Source organism: Bactrocera latifrons, unplaced genomic scaffold, assembly GCF_001853355.1.
Source record: "Bactrocera latifrons isolate USDA-ARS-PBARC rearing strain unplaced genomic scaffold, ASM185335v1 scaffold_0, whole genome shotgun sequence".
Taxonomy (NCBI): Eukaryota; Metazoa; Arthropoda; class Insecta; order Diptera; family Tephritidae; genus Bactrocera; species Bactrocera latifrons.
Window position 1 is genome coordinate 4,914,079 of NW_017534406.1, and position 22,540 is coordinate 4,936,618.

Below are 22,540 nucleotides of genomic sequence, written 5' to 3' on the forward strand. Positions count from 1 at the left end.
ATGCCTGGGCTTCACCCGAAATTTAACAGACTCTGTGACCTCAATATCGCCAACTCTTCCAGTGAGCTCAAAGCATATTTACTCTTGCCAAATCGGATCAATATATAAGCTCTCTTAAATTGTTATATACACTTGTGTGCGTTGGAAAAGTCAATATTTTTTAATTGCATTTTCTTAAAGTAAATCTTGTTACACTATAATGAAAGTTACAGTTGGCATGTGACCTATCGATCTAATTTTTTACTGGCTACTTGAAAACTACAATATCTCATACTTGAACGAACGATTTTTAATTTGAAACAAGAGTTTTTTTTTTTTTAATGAAAAAACTGAATTGTTAGACCTACAAAAATCGATATTTTAAGTAAAACCATCAGCACTTGCGTAAAAATGTTTATTTCGCCATCGCGAATCATTCGTTTAAGTACGGTGTTGTGATATACCATAAACTAACGACACAGAACTAAATATTTATGATTAATTATTTGATTGGAAATGAACCATCACGTACTAATAATGCACACCGCAAATCTTTTACGAAAAAAACAGCTCTAGTGCCAACATATGGGCACATTTTGCACTGAAAATTTTAATTTAACAATTTTAAGCATATATAAATATATCAACAGTGTTCAATTATTAAAAAAAAAATCCGATTTTGCAAAAAAAAATCTTGAAAAAACTATTTTTTTTTTTCAGAAAATAAAAGGGGTTATAATATTAATAAAACATGAAGTGAAAGTATAATTTTGAGTATATTAGCTTATATATTCGTGGCCGCACACACCTTGCCACTCAAAATTTTCAAGTATTGTGCATATTTGGCTACACTTTATAGCGGTACTTTTTGCGTTATGAATATTTTTTTATTTAGAAATAAGTTAATGACATGTTATTTATCAAAAATATTAAAAATTAAAAACAAAACACATTCAGCGATAGATAAATCAATTGAAAGATAGTGAGCTTTACAAAATGAGCCCGAAATGTAAGAGACTAACATGCGATGGAAAATTTATATTTTTTATTTTTTAATTTAATTCAATTTACACAATAATTAAAATTAGAGTTTTACTTTATTTTATTTTTTTTTTGAAGCATGAAGTTTGGTCGATGTATATGTTTAAAAGCAATAAAATCGGCCGCTTTTGTATAAACACAGAAAAGCTAGTTTTTGTTTTACTCATTCAACGTAATAAATTAAATACTAAAATTTAGTTAACTTATGCTTACAAAACACATAAAAAAAAATTAAAGAAAATCGCGAACGACCGAAAAAGTCCGAAAAAATTTAAGAAAGTATAGTGGTAAGGTTTGCGTGGGCACAAGTGTAGTAGAATGCCGAACATATTCGTAATTATGCTATGCTGCAGGTAATGATTTCCGTTAACCTAACAAGTCGGCATTGAGCCGCCAAGAGTATGAATTCATCTTCCTTACTCGTTATGTGTAGGTCACCCTGTAGCTATCGAAACGATTGCTCACTTATGCAGAAATACACTTTGTGGCTTCATTCACATAATTTCTTATTGTTAAAACATATTTCTACATATTAACATGAATAATAAAGAAACCAGATCTAAATATGATTAATGCCAATAATTAAAAAAGTTATTTGCTAATAATTTTGCATGCATAAACTTACTGCTTAATGAATTTGCAAAATGCTAACACTTACATATGAATAAACGCTTAAAGCTGAACTTTATTTGCATGAAATTTAACATTTACACTCATGTGCGTAATTTTAGCACTGCAAACTAACAAATATGCGCTCTTTACTTACTTTATTTGCATTTCTCTCTTCTCTTTTCTACTTGCAGATGTGCTAACAATTAGTATAAATAAATTAACACATGCAACGTATAGAAAAATCAAAATGAAATTTGCGTTTGAAATGCCGCAAACCCACAAAGCTAAATTAATTACAATTAATTGAAGCACAAAATTCAAAATATTCTACAAATAATAATTCATTAATATCTTTTTAGCAAATAAACAAAAAAAACCAAAACAAAAACAAAAAATACTAAAACATGCTGCGATTTCCACCGCCGTTCACGATTATTTGCCAACCGCGCGCTACCCTAACAAATGCACATGTCACAGCGCGAATGTCAGCAACAACACTCGTGAGGCGTTTTACCGCGTGTCAGACGTCATCGACATGCGAGCCGCACAAAAATGTCTGCGATAAAATTACGTATTTGTAATTGTATTTAATGTGAATTCAAGTAATGAGTATTAGGCAATAATTGCGAATACATTACGCTTTGTATACAACAGCAACAACAAAGCAAGCATTGACGACAACGTTCGCATATATTGAGTTGCTCGGTGGGCGGTTTTAGGCAGCATGGTCGGTTATTTTTCGTCGTGCGTCGGCAAATTTTCGCATTTTATCGTTACTAATTAAAATTTATGCCACGTAATGTGGCAAGTAGGCGAGAACAGCAAAGCAAAAAGCGTTGAATAAGTGCCAAAAACTTTGCGAACCAAAACTCAAAAAAAAAAATTTTAAAAAAATAATTTTGCACAAATTGCAATAATGTGTTTGCTGGCATAAAAGTGAAAGCGCGAATTGCGGCAAATTGCTGCACGAGTTCGCCTAAAAACGAAGAGTAATCAGAGAATGAGAATAAAAAGAGAAATCCAACGAAGTTCACTAATAACCAAAAATATTGTAATGAACAAAAAAAGTAGATATTTTAACTAATAATAAAAATTAAAATAAATGTGTAACAATTTTAACTAATTAACTATTAAAAGTAGCTAATTTCGTATTATAAATTAAAAAAAAATAATAATAATTTCAATTAAATTAATGCAAATAGCAAATACGTTAGCAAAAAGTCATTTCCACTTTGTTAAAGCCAAAAACATGTGTTCCAATTAATTATAAGTACGCGCAAGGCAAACACAATTCTCAACAACAATAACAACACCCCACCATCACTATGGCCGGACCACAAGTGCAACATTCACATACGCAGCGACCCAACAGCGCCTACTACATGGGCCTCAACGGTGGCGGCACCGGCGGCGGAGGCGGCATTGCTAGCAATGGCCACCACATCGGCGTCGGCGCGGCGCACACCCACACAACCACAGCAACGAGCCTAAGCACTAGCAGTAGCGTGAATACAGGCTTGCATGCGCTGCGTCAAATGTCCAACGACATGGAGCTAATATATCGCGGCAATAGCGCCAATTCCAGCCATCATCAAGCGCAGACGACACTGTCAACGCACGTCATCCAACAACAGCCATCAGCTGTCGCTGCTGCGGTGGGGACAACAGCGGCAGCCAACAACAGTGGCAGCCTAGCAGAGATTGGCGGCGATGGTGGTGGTCAAATAGTCAGCATAGCTGGTCCCGGGCCGAGCGCTAGTGATGCTTTAATTGTTCCTTCAAATGCGGCGTTGAAACGCAGCAATTTGGTGTCGTCGAAAAAGACACAGCGGCGTAGCGTGGAAATTGTCGTCGACGCGTCGCAATGTGGTGTCGCCGCCGCTGATGGTGACGGTGACGGTGACGGTGACGGCGACGGCGACGGCGCCGATGCCAAGTCTGGCGATGACATCGAACAGGGGCGTCGCATGTCACGGCATCGGCGTCGGCCATTACATCGTCGCTTTTTCAATTACCTGCGCAATTTGTTTCAAGGCAGTGCCGCACAAAATGGTAAGTGAAATTGTGTGCATAATCGATATGTGTGTGGGTGTGGCGTGATGCTGGGAGCGGTACTCACGAGTAACGAGAAAGCAAATGATGACAAACTTTTAATAGACTTTATGCTTTGTTATCATTTTGAACTTATGTCAACTATGCGTTTCCAGTATACTAGTTACGGAAATTTAACAGCGCGAAAGTGAAAACCAATTTGAATTCGCTCTTTTTGCTAGATAAGATAAGATAAATAGGACAGGAAGGCACCGGGACCTAAGGACTATTGACTCTCTCCTAAGTCGCAGCAAGCCACTTAGCTCCAGCATAAGTCCATAAAGTCGCTCAAAATTTGTTGTAAATCGGTCTACTAGAAGTGAGAAGATATCGTTTTGAAAAAGACAGTTTCGTGACAAATTCGTTGAAAGATTCAGTTCCGGCCGAAATACCGAGATAACATTCCGGGTCAGCAAAATACCGAGATAACAATTCAGTGATAATAATTTGAATTCTGAAAAATTCTCTTGCAGACATATTCTTAAATAGTTAAACTTTAAAAACAGCTTAGGTTATTTAGCCAACAAGAAGGTAAGGTGGAATTTCTACTACAACGCAAGTTCGCAAAACGCATCGCCACATTCGATTTTTATTTATAGTATAGGATGTCCGCTTAAAAAGTAGGAATGAATCCAACTTCATTTTTTGGAAACTTACAATTGATTAGAGTAACTGGAAAATTTGAGGTTCGCTATCGAATAGCTCAACTATAGACAAATAGTTTCTTTGTATAAGACATTATTGCTTATTTACGTGTTTTGTTATTTTAACCTAAAAAAATGCTAATTTTAATATTTTATAAATTTTCTTTTTTGCATTATTATCTGATGTAGATAAAATGGCATTGAGTTACCAGAGGTTATTATTACATTATTGCCTCTTTTAACTGTTTGTCAAGAGGTTTTCGATGGGGATTACATACGTGATTTTTGCTGGTCAATCCAAAAGCGAAATTTTTCACGAGTTAAAAACTTGCTGGCATATAATGCGAAGTGACACATTATCTTGCTGGAATATCCACTTATCGCTGGAAATCCTTCCCGCAAGTTCGATCAATTCGTCTTTCAAAAAGTCAACATATTTGTCATTTTAGTGGAAATAAAGCACATTGGAGGCTTTCTTTTAATGCAAAATCTTACCCAAATTATGGCCACGGCGATGACAGGTAGGTCGGTGTTGACTAATCAGAACTGTCTAAGTTAAAGGGTTACATTTGTTCTCTCGGGTAAAACACAACCTTTTTCCTAACATTTTTTCTTAAATTTAAAAAATTAAATATTTTATTAAAACCTTTCATTTTTAAAAGCACTATTAACAAAGAAATTCTGAAATTTTTGGAAAAAAATATTTCAAACTCGTACATTGCGATGCCATTTCTAGTGATCTCGCGAAAAAAATGCGCCCGCGTTGGTAGTATAAATCCTTACAAAATCACCTAAAGAAAAAAAATAAGTGTTTTAGTTAAAAACTTCACTTAGAACTTGGACAAAGTGAAAAAAGAGACCGATAATTGGATTGGCAGATTATTTTACAAAAAATTAAGATTTCAGTGAAAATTTTGTTTTCTCAAATAGTTGTAATCGCAAAACGCTTTCGACTAAGTCTTTAAAAATTGTATCTCAAAAAACTGTGTAAAATTTCATTAAAATTGGTTGAGGAGTTCTCGAAAAGTTTTGCAAACCGACTGCAGAAATACAATTTCGAGAAAAACGTGTTTAAATACGACGCACTTAACCTAACTAGCCTCGAGCGGGCAAATTCTCAAGGCTGTAACTCCGAAACAATAACTTAGATAAACTTAAAAATTTAGGACAATGTACTAAAGGTGTTGAACAACTTAAAAAGACAAGAAAAAAATTTAATTTTTTGAAACCCGTAAAATCATGTAACACCTTAAATTTACTTTCGTAGTTAAACACAACATATCTGTTATTTATAAGCGAATGCAATGTCGAAACATAACCTCTGATAAAACTAACATCGCTGTGTACCAGTCGTCTACATTTTTATGACTATTTTGCGCCATTCTAACTACCTTAAAATACATATGGTGTTTTATTTCACCTCAGATCAACATTGTATCCACCGCTAAGTGCTTTAAGTGCTGTTTGGATCGAGGACCGATCTCTTCTAGCACTTGAAGGAATCATTTCGAAGGATTTTTAAGAAATTGTTTAATCTTTTTTTATGTCGATTAAGTGCTTTAGATTATTCGTTAGTTTTTAATTCACCTCACATTATCCATTTTCATGTTGAGAGAGACTTACTTGTATATCTATAGTCATTTCGAACAAAGAAAAAATTTAGACTTTTGTGGCAATTTTTACTCTCAATATATTATGGCAACAAAACACATAAACAAAAATATTCAAAAGAAAAAAATAAAAAGAAGTAGGAAAAAACGACCCTGTACTATAAATTTATAGCAAAAACAATCGCATTTCAAAATTGTTATGACATGTTGTAGCAATCTCCAAACTTGTCAAACAGTCGTATTTAAAATTGTTATCAGATTTTAAATACGACTGTTTTTGCTTGAAAACAGGAAAGAAAGTAACTCGAATCTAAATTCAAGCAATTTTGCATAGTCTTGTTTGTCACCTAGAGCAGCACCGAATTTATAGAGAATGTATATACATATATTATATTTGCGAACTATTTATAAGACAGGTTCAACACATTCAATACAGATTCACACAGGAATATTAATCTGAAGTCTACGCTCACCCACTTCAAATTCGTTTCTCACAACAAAATATGAGTGTTCAATTCAAGTAGCACCACTAAATTAGTTTTCACACCACTCATCATCCGACGTCAGCCAGACATTTCGTATTTCTACGGAGTGACGAGCTCGTTACTGATTGCTTTGACAGCTAATTTCGTATTACGCTTTATATTCTGCACTTCTGATGATATATCAAAAAACAATTACTGACCGCAAGCGAAAAGATTTATTAGAAGCAAATCGCTTGTGTAGCGGAATATCCCAAAAGAAAACCACATACTTAAATTAAACGATTGCCATATTTTAAGAAATGATTTGTAGTTTCAATTCTCACTTTACTCTGACGTTTTTACTCTTGTGGTTCCTTTATATATATTCTTTTTTCTTATCCTATAAAAACAACAAAATGTGAACTAAGTGTTGAATGAATAATGCCAGAAATTTAAATAATATAAAACATTCTCTTCAGCTAATATAATTTATCAGCCGACGTGACCACAACCACGGGACATTTAACTTCCTTCTTAAAAACTCAAAACACATATGAATGAGTTTGGAAGTTGTTCCTAAACTCTGGCTATTGGATTAAAGAACGGTTTGGATGATATCCTTTTTTAGATAAAATTTCACTTCAGACTCTTGTACTGAAAATACTGATCTCTGTCTGCACTTTTAAGTTTATACCATAAATCATATATAGCCATCAAAATTCGGTGCAGTTTTGTTAAGTTAGATGTGAGTTTCTCTTTAAGGGGTTACAAGGGTTTACGCCTCTCAAAAAATCGATTCTTATATTATCTTAATTAATTCTACAGCATCTCTAAAATACTGTGCTAAATTTTCAAGTTGATTCGAGTAATAGTTTCGGAGATACAGCGTTTTTCTCGGAACTGTGTTTCTGAAGTCGATTGGCAAGATTTCTCAAGAACTATTCAACCAATCTTCATGAAATTTTACACAGCTCTTTGGGATACAATTCTTAAAGGCTTGGATGAAGGATTTTTTTATGATAGCTATTTGAAAAATAAAAAATATATCGCCAAATTTTTACTGAAATTTAATTTTTTTTATTTTATGCCTGCCAATATTTCTGAAAGTTGAAAGTTTTTCCTGCGTCCAAATTCTAAATTAATGAAATAAAGCACGCATTTCTCCGTTTAGAAGATCCTGTAGGGAGTTATCTTGCCAACGCGGGCTCATATTTTTTCCGAGCGATCAAGTGAAATAGCGTCCCAGTGCCTGATTTTAAGATATTATTTTTTTTTTACAAAAATTTCACAGTTTCTTTGCTAATATTTTATGTTTGTAACAGTAAACAATTCTAAAAAAAAAACTTAGTTTTTTATAAGAGAAAAAATTGTTGAAAAAATATTGTCTTCACCCGAGGAAATCCATGTAAGCCCTTACTTAAAAGCCACCTTTTTGATGTTTTCAGTACTTTTACACTTTGTAGGCATTCAAAAATCGTATTTTCAGATTATGCGTAGTCATTTTCTAAGATTATGGTATTTCTTTAGTGTACTGATATTTAACCGCCCTTGTTAATTTTGTTACGATTAATTGCGGTAAACCGAATAAATTCATTGACGTAAATTATGAATGTTTCAAAGAAAAATCATATCAATATTATTAAAATTTGGAATATGATTCACCACTCTTTCACTTCTGTACACATCCACAACTTTCTATTGTTGGTCATTTAATTTTTCTAACATCTCTTGTAGTTTCGGCGGTTCTCATGTAAAGCAATTATACAAGGGGGTTCAAAAGTAAAAACAATACTTAAAAAAAAAAAACAGAACAAATGACTTTTTCGTCAAAATCACTTTAATTTATTCAAAGTAGTCTCCTTCTGCTTCAATACAGCTTTCTTCACGGTAGAAAAGCATGTCGAACGAGTGTTTTAGCTCGTTGGGCGGTATGGCTCCAACGTTTTCTTGCGTTTTGGACGACTTTCAGCGCCCAATAAACTTTTGGCGGATTATTGATAGGACTCAAATGAATTAGAGTGTCTTGAACTATCTTTTAAAAGTTTAAAACATTTATCTGTTTGATCAATGTTCAAAAGTCGCAGCATCATTCGCTCGTCTCCATTTTTTTAAATTTGAGCTTAATATGCCCTACTCACCTACTCATAAGTTTGAGATGCTTACAACGTTATCTAACTCACAGAGTTACGGTTATTCAACAAAATGAAAGTAACAGAGGTGACGCAAGCTACTGAAGATTTTATAATACTATTGTTAAGATCAAAACTCTAAGCCAAAGATAGAATAGTGGCACGATTTCAGGATGAACTTGAACAGTTTTGGAAACAAAAAAAATAATAAATGTCACAGGGGCCAAGTCGGTGGTGGCTTCGTTATTAATGTATTGTTTGTGACCAAATCTTCGCGCACAAGCCACGTTACGCGAGCAATGGTGTTATGATGGTGCGAAAGCCAATTATCATTCTTCAACAATTCCGAGCGTTTCTGTTGGAATGCTTGAGGTAAGTTGCGCAGAACTTACAAGTAATATCCGTTATTAGCCGTATGACTCTCTCGCAAGTACTCAGGATGCACGACGCCCCTTCAATTAACTTTTATCCACCTTAACAGAGAATTACCGCTTCCATAGTAAAAATTGATATATTTGCTTTTATTTACAATATAGTTTCTTCTAATATCAACAGTTTTTAAATCAATATTTGAGTACAATTTATAATAATACTGCTTTATTTATACTAAATATTTTATTGGAACTTAAGTAACAATATATGACGCTCATAGTTTTTAAGATTATTATAAATTTTTCGATAATTTAGGGAAGTGTTTTACATCTATTATATCACCTCGATGAGTTTTGTAAGCAACGCGTGGCGAAACAGCTTCCATAATATTAGGTTGTCAAAAAAGTCTTGCGGTATTTTCGCTAGTTGGCGCTGAGAGCGCGTAATTCTAGTTTTATTCGTCGCATCGGGTCATTTTTTTTTTTGGGAAGCTCATTCCACGGGCTAACACGTGTTTGATTGATTGTCGTTTCTTTTAAGTCAGTCGTGAGTTATAGCGTCGCAAACATGGAGCAAAATAAAGAGAAAATACGGCATATTTTACAGTACTGCTACGATAAAGGTAAAAATGCAAACGTTTACAAACGTTTAGATTGTTACTAATTTCTCTTAACTTCAGTACTTCTTTATATATGCAGACATTTAGCTTTAAAATATGGAGGTGGTCTTTTAAAATTATATAGAATTTTTTAATTTCAAAGTCTTTTAATCAAATGAAACTTTTTTTATATCTTGCATTATTTCATTTTGTCGGTTTCATAAGAAATTGGAAGTAGGTATTATCTTTAATGTGAAATCACAGTATTAGTCAGAAAGTCAGTATGAGTTTTTGACGTTATTTACGTCTTTACCAACAATGATCCAATTATGTTTAATTTACAAGATGTAAAAAAGAAAAATGTGTCAGCTGTGGTCAGTTGCAAAACTTTTAAAAGTACAGTGCAGACTCTTTCTCAGTCTGCGTTAGCGAATATGGGGTCATATACTACGATGATCAAATTGAAAGGTGAATTAATTATTAATTAAAATTATATTTCTCGTTTTTTCTTCAATACGTTGGTAGTTCTGTAAGTGATATCTGTGCTAAATTTCACGTCAAAATATTCATTAGTTCTTGAGATACGCATCGTTTTGTGAGGCTCTGAAAGTGAATTCTTCGATTTTTACTATGTCTGAATTAATTGAATTACAAGTATTGAAGAAAGAAGTGCGCTAATGCACCATCTCATAATACATTGGCTATTTGTGATAATTTCGCCACAATTTCAAGTAATGTCCTGCCGCAACCACCGCACTCGCCTGATTTACCTTCGTGTAACTTCTGGCTATTCAGCAAATTCACATGACCACTCCGAGAACACCGTTCGTACTCAATTAAGGATATAAAATCTAAATCGAAGAAAGCTCTGATGGCCATCACGACAGAGGATTTTTCCAACTTCTATGATGACTGAAAAATTCGTTGGCATAAATGTATTGCAGCAGGAGGGGATTACTTTCAAGCAGATGAAATTGACAAAATTCACCTTTTAATTTAAACGCCTGGGATATGTCAATAAATTTAAGTGACAATTACGCAGTCAACATCATGTGGCTTGATAGCAAAATATGGCTTATATCTCATCATTATTTCCTATAATTTTTTTATGTGTAAATAGTTAAATGAATGTAGTAGTACTAGTAGGAAGAAAAAATCTATTATTTTTATTAGAATGATTCATTTTCAGTTAAATGGGCATCATTATGTTCGATAAATTGTTGCTATTTTGAATGTGAGTTGAAAATGCCACAATTGAATTCTCACAAGCTTATTTTGAGTTAAATTTTTTCACCAGCACAACCATTTACCATAGAGCGCAGTAGGTAGTAATCCCTTGTAGACGGCCTGATCTATAGGGTGCACGTATAAGGACATCCTTACCAATCTTCCAAAGCTTCTGTCGTGTCACTATCGATGTTTATGTGACTTGTTGTTATCCTGATCGAACACTATTCTACTCCGATCGGTTAAAGATGCCGCAGCTGAACAATTTTAGTAAAGGAAGGAATGACAGCCCAATCGATGAAATTACTAATCTGAATAAAAAGTATGACAGTAAGGTAGCAGCTCAAAGTATATGATTTCCTGCCAATCTCTCTAAACTCATATCGAACCCTTCCATCAAACATCCGTTTGCGCTTGAGTGACTAACTTTACATCAACAGTGTTTTAGAAATAATTTGATTTTGTTACGAAACTTCATTGTCTGAAACTTCGTTTAGTATCAAACGGCCCGGAGAGGTCCTTCCTGATACTGAGTTTTACACAGTCGTACTAGGTGTGCGGGGGATACCAAATTCAGACATAGCGGCATAAAGGCAGCACCTTTGAAATCGGCGAAGAGGTGATGTATATCGATTAATTTTTCACGGGTATTTTCCAAGATTTGGTACATGGTGAATAACTGGTCAGTTGTTGACCAGATCCAGGTCTAAAGCTTTAATATTCACATAGTACGCTCAATAGAATTTTTTAGTAGTTGGCACAGATTGTGGGATCTCCCTTTTAGTGGGTTGGGCAGAGCACTCTTAAATTCCAATCTTCCAAGTATATTCTACAAAAAGCTGCTGCGACAATCCTCGAGTAATTGCTATTCGAGCTTCTTCATGGTCGGACAAGCAAACATCTGCACCATCGTCATCGACTTTGAAATCGGTTTCACCATCACCCGGTGTTAAGCCTCCATCTGCTGGCCTTATACTTTCATTGCCATTCAGCAGGTGGGATTTTCAATATGCTCTATTCTTTTCCATATATTTTTACCGCAATGAAACTTATCTGTCTGCTGAAAATTGCAAAAAATATTTCTCAAATAATATCGGACCGCCGAATCAAGCGAATATACGTACGGAGTCATTCATGTTACTTGGTCTTAGCACATCTCTACTTAGTTACTGTAGATTATTTTAGCAAAATTTACACCAATATACATATATATCTATGGGTCTATATATTTTACCGCAGTAAATTGTGCCCCTCACATTTACTCCCATAATCACTTTATATTCGCACATTTTTTTATTCTTATATATATAAATATACATTTATATACGAGTATAAGCATATATAGTTGCAGCAAACAGCATATTTATTATCTTTGTGCATACATTTTCATAATGCCGCAAAATGTTCGTGTTTTATCTCTGCTCGGACATGAGCAGCGCGAAGCAGTTGTAGATGTAAATTTAAAAACATGTGTTTGTATGTTGTTGCATAAACTGGACATATGCATATTGTAGTAAATGCATTGAAAGAGCAACCAACTGCATAAACACACCTTGACCTCAACTATTGCAACAGCCACAGGCACACGATAGCCACTCTACATTTCATTTGCCTCTCACCCAGCCAACAACACTTCCACATGCACATACACATATCCTACACATTGTGTGCATTCGTATGTTAGTCGTATTTACCTAAAGTAATAAAGGCTAGGCCAACAACCAACCCACCAACCGCTGTCATGAGAACTGTCAGCAGCTGTTCAACTGCATGCGGTCGCCAGACTTGAAATTCATGAAAAATATTCTCACTTTTAAGCCAAACAAATTGCTTTACTATTCAGTGAAATTAACTGATTCAGCATTAGTCTGGAAATTGTGAATATTCAGATGATGGTAGTTACTCTTTTAATGAATATAATGAAATAAAGTAAACCTTCTAACAGTAAGTAGAGCTAAAGCATGAGCTCATAAAAGACTCAAACTAAAGTATTATTGTTGTTGTTGATGTATCTTCAGAATTCTACCGAGTTGATAGTCCTTGCCCAGAGCAAAAACCGGGTTCGTTCCGGTTCAAAGACCCGACTGTCATGGGAATGGTCACCTTCAAGGCGATTGGTCCATGACGTGACTAACTAAACTTCTTTCGACCGAATACACTACAAGAGGATACAATTTTGTTAATTTCTATTGAAGTTACTCATTTATGATATCGATCTATAACGTCAAAATATCTTCTGTCATCAAACAAACAGTGGTCGCACTTGCAATTTTCTTACATGCCACTTTAGAAGTCATAACTTCGAAGTCATAGATAATTTCGTCTATATCGGAGCCAGCAGTACCAAGCAACACCAACTACAACGTTAGCTCCGAAATTCAAAGCGGAATAACTTCTGTCAACAGGTGCTACTTCGGACCAAACTCTACAAGTCACTCAACATACCCTTCCTGCTATAAAGTGCTGGCGCACTGATAATCTGATGAGTCCGCGCTACGAGTTTTCGAGAGAAAGGTTCTGCAGAAGATTTATGGGCCTGACTACACTTGCGAGTCTCCAACAGGCGTCAAACACCCGAAAGGAAGAACGACTGGCGCGCAGTTGTAAACCCGGCTAAAACCGCGTTAAGGGAGTCTACGCCAATAAAGAAGAAGTTATACTTCATAGTGCCTCCGACATTTCCTTCTGGCCTCAAGGTATAAATTAGCGCTTCTTCTAATCCTTCCAAAGTCTGTCTATTCAGTGCCACTTCAGAACCAGTCATAAAATTTATGATGAGCGACGATTTCCTATTTGACTTTTTATTAAAAGTCTGCTTTACACTTATGCGTGTATGTATGTGTATGTGTGTGATAAAATGTGATCCAGCATGCGGTCGCACGTAGCCACATGTTTGCTTTTGTATGCAAATAAGCACCTGTTTACGCATGTTTACATAACTGCCGCAGCACGAGCGCTCACCTGTTTGCCAGTTTTTATATATAACACAATGTACACACGCTGGCTTTGATATTTGAATGCATTAAGTTCGGTTTATGTAAGGTGTTAAATTTTATAAGGCGTTTAAAATTAAATTTTAAGCATAAATAAACCACTTAAATACATATGTACATATCGGCACCTAAAATGCAAAATAGCTTAACATCACTTTCCATGAGTTCATGGTGACAGAAAACGATTCAATAGAAACCACTTATATTGAAAAAAATCCTTGTTTTAGTTATAAAATGATTATATATTTGTTATATCTGACACCATGTTGAGTTCCAACTGTTTTTTTTTTTTTTTTTTTTTTTCAATTTACAGTAAAATTCAAATATTAAGGAAGTGATCAAAATAAACTTTTGCACAAATAGTGCTATTGTTGTTCAAGCTATTTCATCTTGGGCACAAAACTTGTCGTAATGGAACTACAACTTTTGAAGTACCCAGACACCAAGTATGTGAACCCCATGCGTATCTAATTTGTTAAAGAAAATATCGGGCAATCTGTGAAGTCTAGTATTAAAATTCGGGATAATATGTTACTGGTGAAAGCATACCCTTGTTCCAGAAAATAAGTAAAATCGGGCCAACACGTCCCTAAGTTGCATATACCGCATACAAACATTTTCAAACTACCGGTAAATTTTATACAGCCACACGGTCCATTTATTAGAAATCTTAATGAAATTCCGAAAAAAATTCTCGCTCACAACAGTGCCTAGACTAGATGAAATCAAAAGAATATTTCCCCAAGTCGCCACATGCCTATTATATGAATTTTCAAACATCTGCTAAATTTTATACCTTATACTCTTTGTTGGTCAATCTGTAAGGTTTCTGCGAAGGTGAAGTTTCTTCACGGAACATCTCTGGTGATGATATGTCTTAACACCAAAACTTGAAAAAAATCGGTTTAAAATACTCTCTAGTTTTCATATACTTTATACAAAGGAATTGTCTTTACACCAGATATATTGGTCAATATGTAAGATAACTTAGTTTAGCAAAGTATAGGTATAATATTGAATACGCTATAGTTTAAGCCAAGAATGTGCGAATTTCCCCAGCTTCCATATACAAAATATAATAATTTTAATTTGTACAGAATGAATCCCATATATTAAATTCAGGCCCACTCATTGAGTTTATATTCAAAGGTAATTCAATTGGAAGATCCCAACCTTTTTAAAGAAAAAACACAGAAACTTTAAATTTAAAGGGAAATGCTTATTATCATTGAAAAGTACATTCTCTGGCATTTATTTTTTGAAGATTGTCTTTTTCAATTTTTGGCCGGGTCTGTGTCTCAGATGGTCATTCGTTGAGTGCAATTTTCGATGACACATTCAGGCATTTCGACCGGTAACTGGCGACTTTCGCGCGTGACTTTTTGCTTCAAGGCTTGAATCATAGCGGGATTAGACTTTAGATATTCCCACAGAAAAAAATCCAACACTGTTATCTCACATGATCTTGATGGCCAATCGACTGGCCAAAAATGTGAAATTATCTGCTCACCGAAGTGTTCTCTCAATAAAACCTTTGATTGATGCGATGTGCGGGCATCTTGTTTAGACCAAATGACAACAAGGTCATGAACTTTCATTTCACATATCAAATAGTCGGTTTTCACAGCGCAATAATGGTCGTCACTGACGTTTACATTTTCAACAGCATCACTTTTGAATAAATATGGACGGATGATTTCACCAGCCCACAAACCACATAAAACCATTAATTTTTCTGGATGAAATGGCAGCCCATGAATCTCTTCGTCCACATGTGGCTTGCGGTTTGCTTGTTTATATACCCATTGAGCCAGAAGTGAGCCTCATCGCTGAACAAAATTGGGCTCGAAAACGTGGATCTTCTTGGAATTTTTCAAGAGCGAAGCGTTGTCGCTTAGGAAGGTCGAGCGGCTAAAGTTTTGCACAAGCTGTATTTGGTATGCTTTCGATTTAAGATCTCGATGTAAAATGGGCCAAGTCCTTCTATACGTCAGTGACCGGACAGGGTCTAAACGTTAACTAAAAGTAGTTTGCTTGTTTTGTCAAAATTTCATGAGCATTCAAATCTTGATTTCCGATTTAGATTTCATTCAGGCAAGACAGAGTAGCAAGTCAGAGGCGCACCAAAAATATTCAAACGCTTTTGACCAAAACTCAAATACAAGCATATTGCATTCCGAAAGTAGATATGCACACCACTATGTGGTACGATTTATATTTTACCATCAACTCAAAATCTTATAGATAAAGACACGTATGACTATGCCAACTATCGCTTAACCAGCTATATGTTGAATTCACTGCATTCAACCCTTTTGAAAACCATCAAGCTAACTTAAGCCGAGTCGAGTTGAGCTCGAGGCTCACGGGCAATACTAGAGGTTGCCTCATGTTGCCTCACAACACACAGGTATTACATGCTTAAATATATTCGAGGCAGTCAACGTCTGCACTGGCACTTACCAGATTTAGCCGCGAGCCTAACAACTAAAGCTTTTCGAAACGGTGACAGTGAAAATGCTGTCGGGATAAATGCTTGCGTTGTTCATATACTACATATGTACATATAAGTATATGCTTCATATGTGCATATTTTTTGGTACGTGACCAGCGCTACCATGCATAAGAGCACTTCTGGCATTAGGGTTGTCCTTATTTGAATAATATATGAGTTGTATTTTGGATTTATGAAACTTAGAGTGACAGCTGTCAAAAGGGCTGTCAAAAGCATTGTCAAAGTAAACTTAGGATATCACAAATGTCTGGTATAGCTCGTTCCATTCGCTACTCTCTAAAGCTTGGCGAATATCGAAGGCAGTTAATATTCATACACAGAAACTGACAATCCAATCATTATTTTGGAGTGCTTATGACAAAATATCCATTGGCTGGTTACATAAAAAATAAAACGAAAAACATAGAGGGAATTTTGGTGGATTTGGTGCCAATCAGTACGCAAATTTGACACTTTTCCATTTATGACACAATCTTGTATATATCTTCTAGCCATTTGAAATAAATTGAAACAAACTGAGGTCTGAAGCGAAGACTTCACAGACTATCAWCAAGCATTTCACCACAGGCTAATGTGTTGCGGATATGAACAATGGTGGCGGGCAAAATAACTGAGAAAAGCCATTCAACATTCTCCTTGCAGGTTCGTGGTTTAACTGTAAGGCATTTTTGAAAATGAAAATGCGTTTCTGCCACTTGGCTTTTGCTGTGCTCAACTTAGTCATATGCAACGGCGTAATTTGTGAGCTTGTACTCAAAATGCCATCGTGTTGCATGAGCGGAAAAATCAGTTAAAAGTCGGCAGTAAATGTGGGGATGGGGCAAGGACGAGCTATGCCAAGTGCTAGATAGCGTGAGAACATTAAATTTTTGGAATTTAGATGAAATTACAGCTGCGAAGAGATATTTTTGCGACATTTCCAGCATATTACAATGAAAGCGCATTACACGAGTGAAACCGATTTGTTACTGTGTTCGTACTTTGTAAAGCTCCACTACTCTGGCGGATTTAGTAACTGTTACAACTTGTCATACAACAAATACATTGGTGTTCGTTAACTGCAGTGTTGGGAGAGATTATATTATTTTTACACTATCGCATCATATTACAGGGTATTATACACCCTGTCCAGAAAGTGTCGGGAACTCTTCATTTAAATCTCCCGCTTATATGGAAGTCAGGTACATTTTTTTTTCTTGGGTTGGTAAAACTGTCCTTAATTATAATGCCAAAAATTAGCGTGATCTGTCAAAAAGTGTGTTTACAGCAGTTGTATATGTCTTCCATTTAAGCGGGAGATGAGAGGGGAAATGAAGAATTCCCAATACTTTATTAACAGGATGTAGTTTGATTCACCTAACAGTTGTTTCTAACTTCTAGCACTAATCGAAGTTTACATAGAGTTCTATATATGTATATGCCATTCACGATCTGGCTGCTGACACAAGTTACATTTCGGGCGACTGTCCATCCGTCCTTGCGCCTATTCATGGAAGCGAAAATTTAAGTAAAAATTTTAATATATTCATGAAATTATTGAAGCATCTCCACCTTCTGTATGAAGATGGCTAAAGTCGGATGCTTACCACGCCCACTTTTCAAATAACGGAAACTCCAAAAATGCGATAAATAACCACATAAAACTGCCGGAAGCATTGTTTTCCTTTCACTTATGAGATGACATAGGAGGCTCAAGCAGGGCAAACGTCAAACATTGGGCATGTCACCGCCTATTTTTTAGCGAAAATATATTATGCCACGTAACACAACAGCAATTGCAAGCAAATTCGGTTCATAACATTAAATTGAAATCCTTAGTTGTGTCAAAGGACAACCACGCCTACTTCCCAGGTAACAGAATTTTGAATTACATCCGATTGTTTCACTTTACAGTACTTAAATTAAGCACCAATGAAGAGTTGGGAACTAAAATTTTTCCAAATAGAATAGTGCCTTCGGCGGTTTTTTGATCCGTAGTTAGGTGTTCTGTTCGTCATAGCGAACAGGCGTCCCTAGTAGTAGCTTATTTACCTTACCTAGCCTAAACTATAACCTTCAATTTATATCATCTCTTACTCTCTTACCTAAAAGTGGTCGGAATGATCATAAACTCACAAATTCTTAAATACTAAATATAGGGACTTTATTTGTACCAAAAATATCGCTCGTCACTGTTTGAAATATATTAAAATATACTATATATTATACATTATATATATATATAACATATGCATATACCTCACTTACATTATAATCGGTTCCTAGATGCTACCATCCCTATTTACATTGAATAGGTAAATTTCACTGTCATCGTTTGACGTTATCGGAGAAAACGCAATTCCTATATATCAAGCAATTTTAATATATATCTATAGATTCCTACAGGCATTTGATAGCATGGACTGTAGAAACATAATTGGATTAATCACTGTTCACCACACTGGTGGCGGTACACCCCTGCAAAAGAGTGCTGACAGATCAAGAAAACTCCAGAAAATTGCATGAGAAAGGCAACAGGGATACAATGAAACATCACAGGTGCACTTCTTCCGCCTTTTGGTGGCCACATAGTAAGAGACACTTGAAGAGATATCGTTAGTTAGTCCATCGAACCACTTGAAATTCGCATCAAGCGTAGGCCAAACGATGACTACTTCCATGAACAACGTAATAGCACTCCATTTGGTATCGCAAAGCACCGCCAATGATTCTTGACCAAAAGCGCCTTTTTTCTGCAGGGTGTCTTTTAGACAGGTTTAAATGAACAGCACGCCCCGCATGATGAGTCACTGCTCCAATATGTTTGTGCGCCAACACTGATGAATTGATTTTCTGCATGGTTTTTTTTTTTTTTTTTTTTTTTTTTTTTTTTTTTTTTTTTGTTTTTACTACGCCACTGTTGATGTCTTTAGCACAAAAGCATTGCGGGCTCTTACCACCACTTTGAGTTAATGTTGCATGTAACAAGTGTATGTCGCACACAGTTAGATAGAATATGGCATTTAAAATGCAATGAATGTGTCGCCGTACCCTGGAAAAAATTATGGCTGCTAATCAGCTGACTGTGTTGGTAAAAAGGTGTATTGCTGCTATATGTAAGTATGACGATATAATGTAGTATTTGAAATCGGCACACATATCTCTATATTTTATTTTAAGCTCCAAGTCACTGCAATGTTGGTCATGTGTGTATAGCTGGCTATCATTGAGTTAGCTTTATCCATAGTCCAAAAATTTAAAGCATGTTTTTGTTCACTCTTTCAGTAGGACGCACGAGATAACTTAGTGAGATCACCATCATTATCAGTTGTGATAAGACTACTGAAAAAGTGGTTAACTTTCAGAAAACAATCGAAGTTCCAGCGTCTCTTGGCCTCAATAAAGTTACCTGACGCTAGTAAATAGTCAGTACTTGTACTCACCTCCTGGCTTGAGATAAATGGTAAGACACATTTTTATATAAGAAATCCAGGTATACTACCTGAAAGTCTCGCTAAAAGAAAAACTCTCGAAGAAGTGTGTCAACTGTGCACTTCCTTATTGAATGTCCCGCCATTGCGAGAGTAAAGTTGAATGGTAAGTTACCTGGAACCGAAATCAATCTCCGAATTAAATATTCAAAGGAATTTTGCAAGAATACGAGAGACCCGCGTCCACAATTGACAAACAATTTTAACAAGTTTTGTGCTTGTAGCAACGCCCTCACTTATAGAACAACAAAACTTATTGAACAACCTCGTTTGTTTTCATTGTGAACATGTTTCACAGAAGAAGCGATTCAATTTTCCAGCAATTAGTTTTTAATATTTCGATAGGAATTAAAATAATACTGAATTTTTGAATTTTGGTGTGCAGTAAAGTTCTATGTAACTGTGCAACAAATAATATTTATAACAAAAATAACTGCAATTTTATTGTTTGTTATATTAATATACATAAGTACACATGTAAGAAATGAAAGATACACAGCTCTTTTTAATTAATAAAGTTATGTTTTATTTAAAGTGAATGAACTTGCATTTTATTTGGTGAAACATTGATGATTTTTCAAACACAAGCGAAGTAGATTGTAGATCAGCGAAGATTAACGTTATTACTACATACTCAAAAATAGCCAAAATTTTTTTTACTCAAACGAAACATTTATTCTGGACCAGTGTAGATAATTTTTGAAAGCAAGCCACAAAAAACCGAAACTTCGGTTGCATCGATGCACCATGCACATGCACAAATAACGTACCTGCCATATACATAAGTAATTGATGCCCATCGTTCACTTTGTATGACAGCTATGTGATGTGGTGATCCGATCTGAACAGTTTCTTCAGATAGCGTAGAGTCGGCTTAAAAAAATAATGTAGTACCAAAATTTCAAATACAATTCCATCCAAGAACTTGATTCCAATCGTTCACTTTGTATGGTAGCTATGTGATATAATGATCAGCTCAGAATAATTTCTTCGGAAAGTACACCATTAGATTGGATAATGACATAAGTCAAATTTCGTCGAGATATCTCTACAAATGAAAAAGTTTTGATTACGAGCACTTAATACCGATCGTTCAGTTTGTATGGCAGCCATTATAGTATATGCTATAACGATCCGATATGAGAGAGACATGAATAAATCACCTCTACTCATCATGCTGATCATGTTTTTAGTTTACAAATAATTTGTGATTTCTTCTATTTATTCTACAGGCTATTACAAACTGCTTGGCAAACTTAATATATTCTATTCAGGACATAAAACAAAACCATCGCTGAGACCTACGAATTTATGAAAAAATTATACGTTGGTGATTGTATGAGTCGTACTTAAGGAAGAAGGGAGTAAATATGGACCAAAAGGCTAGGGTCCATAAGCTAGTAATCATGCTGAATTGTTGAAAAAAGTCCGTGAAGTTATTGCTATCAAATTGTTAGTTTTTTTAAATGAATACAGAGAAACCTGCACTAATTGATCACGCGAAACATTGTATTGGATTTTATGGAACCTGTTTTGAATAAATAATAAGTTTGAAGTTGGTATAATGTGTATTTTATTTCATAACCAAAAAGTTTGGTTTTATTTACACACACTTGTACGTAGAAATTCTGAAGGGGAGATGATTTTTGGAGTCACCCTATAATATTGGACTCGGTCAGATTAATTGTTGCTTTTAAATTCAATAAAAAGGACATGAAACCCCAAAACAAGAAACTATTGCATTTCAGCAAATTAAATGCCAAAATATTCCCAAATATCCAATAATTGAATTTTATTCATAAATTAAATTCGCTTGCGTGAAAGCAAAAAAATCAGCTTTTTTTCCTAAATTCACGCCAATTAAAAATCTGGTCACATACTACTTTCATGATCAATATCAACATCAACGAAACTAAAAACTCAACACCAAAATCATCAACATCAACTAATAATTGTAGAATTTACGAATAATCGCTTCTTTAGTTGTTTTTACCAATTTTCCAAAACTACCCACAATTACCTTTAATTTGACGCCAAACTCATTCAAAATTACAAAGAATAATTATTTTCTTCTATTCTTCCAATTTTTCAAAATTCCTATCAAAACTGCTTAATTTGAGGCCAAAATCATCAAAATCAGTTATGATTATAAAAAACAATTTTTTTCTCCGTTTCTTCTAATTTTCCAAAACCCCTCTTAAATCCCTTTTATTTGACACCAAAATCGTCAAAATCGGTTTAGATTTGACGAAATTACGCAAAAATTTCAATCTGGTCACCCCGGGCCACACGGCGGCGCAAGCAAAAATTTTCATTTCACCAAATCGCCAATTTGCACCAGGCGCGCAAAATCGCCCAGTAGGTAGCTGCCGCGAAAAAAGAATTTTCCTGTAGCCTACCCCAAAGGCGCCACCGAAACTGCCTTGCCCACAGTTGCAGGACAGGCGGAAGTGAAGGCTGCTGCCACGTTAACAGCAATAACTTCTCTAATTCGCAACCGATTTTTTGCATTCAGGCACCAAATAAAAGGGCAAGCGTGCAGCAATACAATCGCGTGAAAATAAACATTAACAAATTACATAAAGATAACTTTTTTTGAAGGAATATGCGCGCAAGCAACACTGTAATGAAAAACTCCAATTTAGCATTTGTTATATAAGATGAAATAAACCTTTTGCTACTAGTGTCTTGAAATACTATTATACGTGCCGTCTGCGAAATGACATCATTTCATATTGCACACATCAGCTGTAGTGCATGGTTTTATAAGCGCTTCTTTCGCAATGAATTCCAAT

General features: G+C 35.2%; 1 protein-coding gene across 1 annotated transcript in view; it reads left to right on the plus strand.

Annotated features, from left to right (window-relative positions):
• The first annotated feature begins 2,834 nt into the window (after positions 1 to 2,834).
• LOC108977627 overlaps positions 2,835 to 22,540 on the plus strand; it is a 74,886-nt gene continuing 55,180 nt past the window's right edge. Inside the window, 1 exon segment of the mRNA XM_018947437.1 lies at positions 2,835 to 3,684. Within this exon segment, the coding sequence (XP_018802982.1) occupies positions 2,958 to 3,684 (727 nt within the window). The 5' untranslated portion in view covers positions 2,835 to 2,957.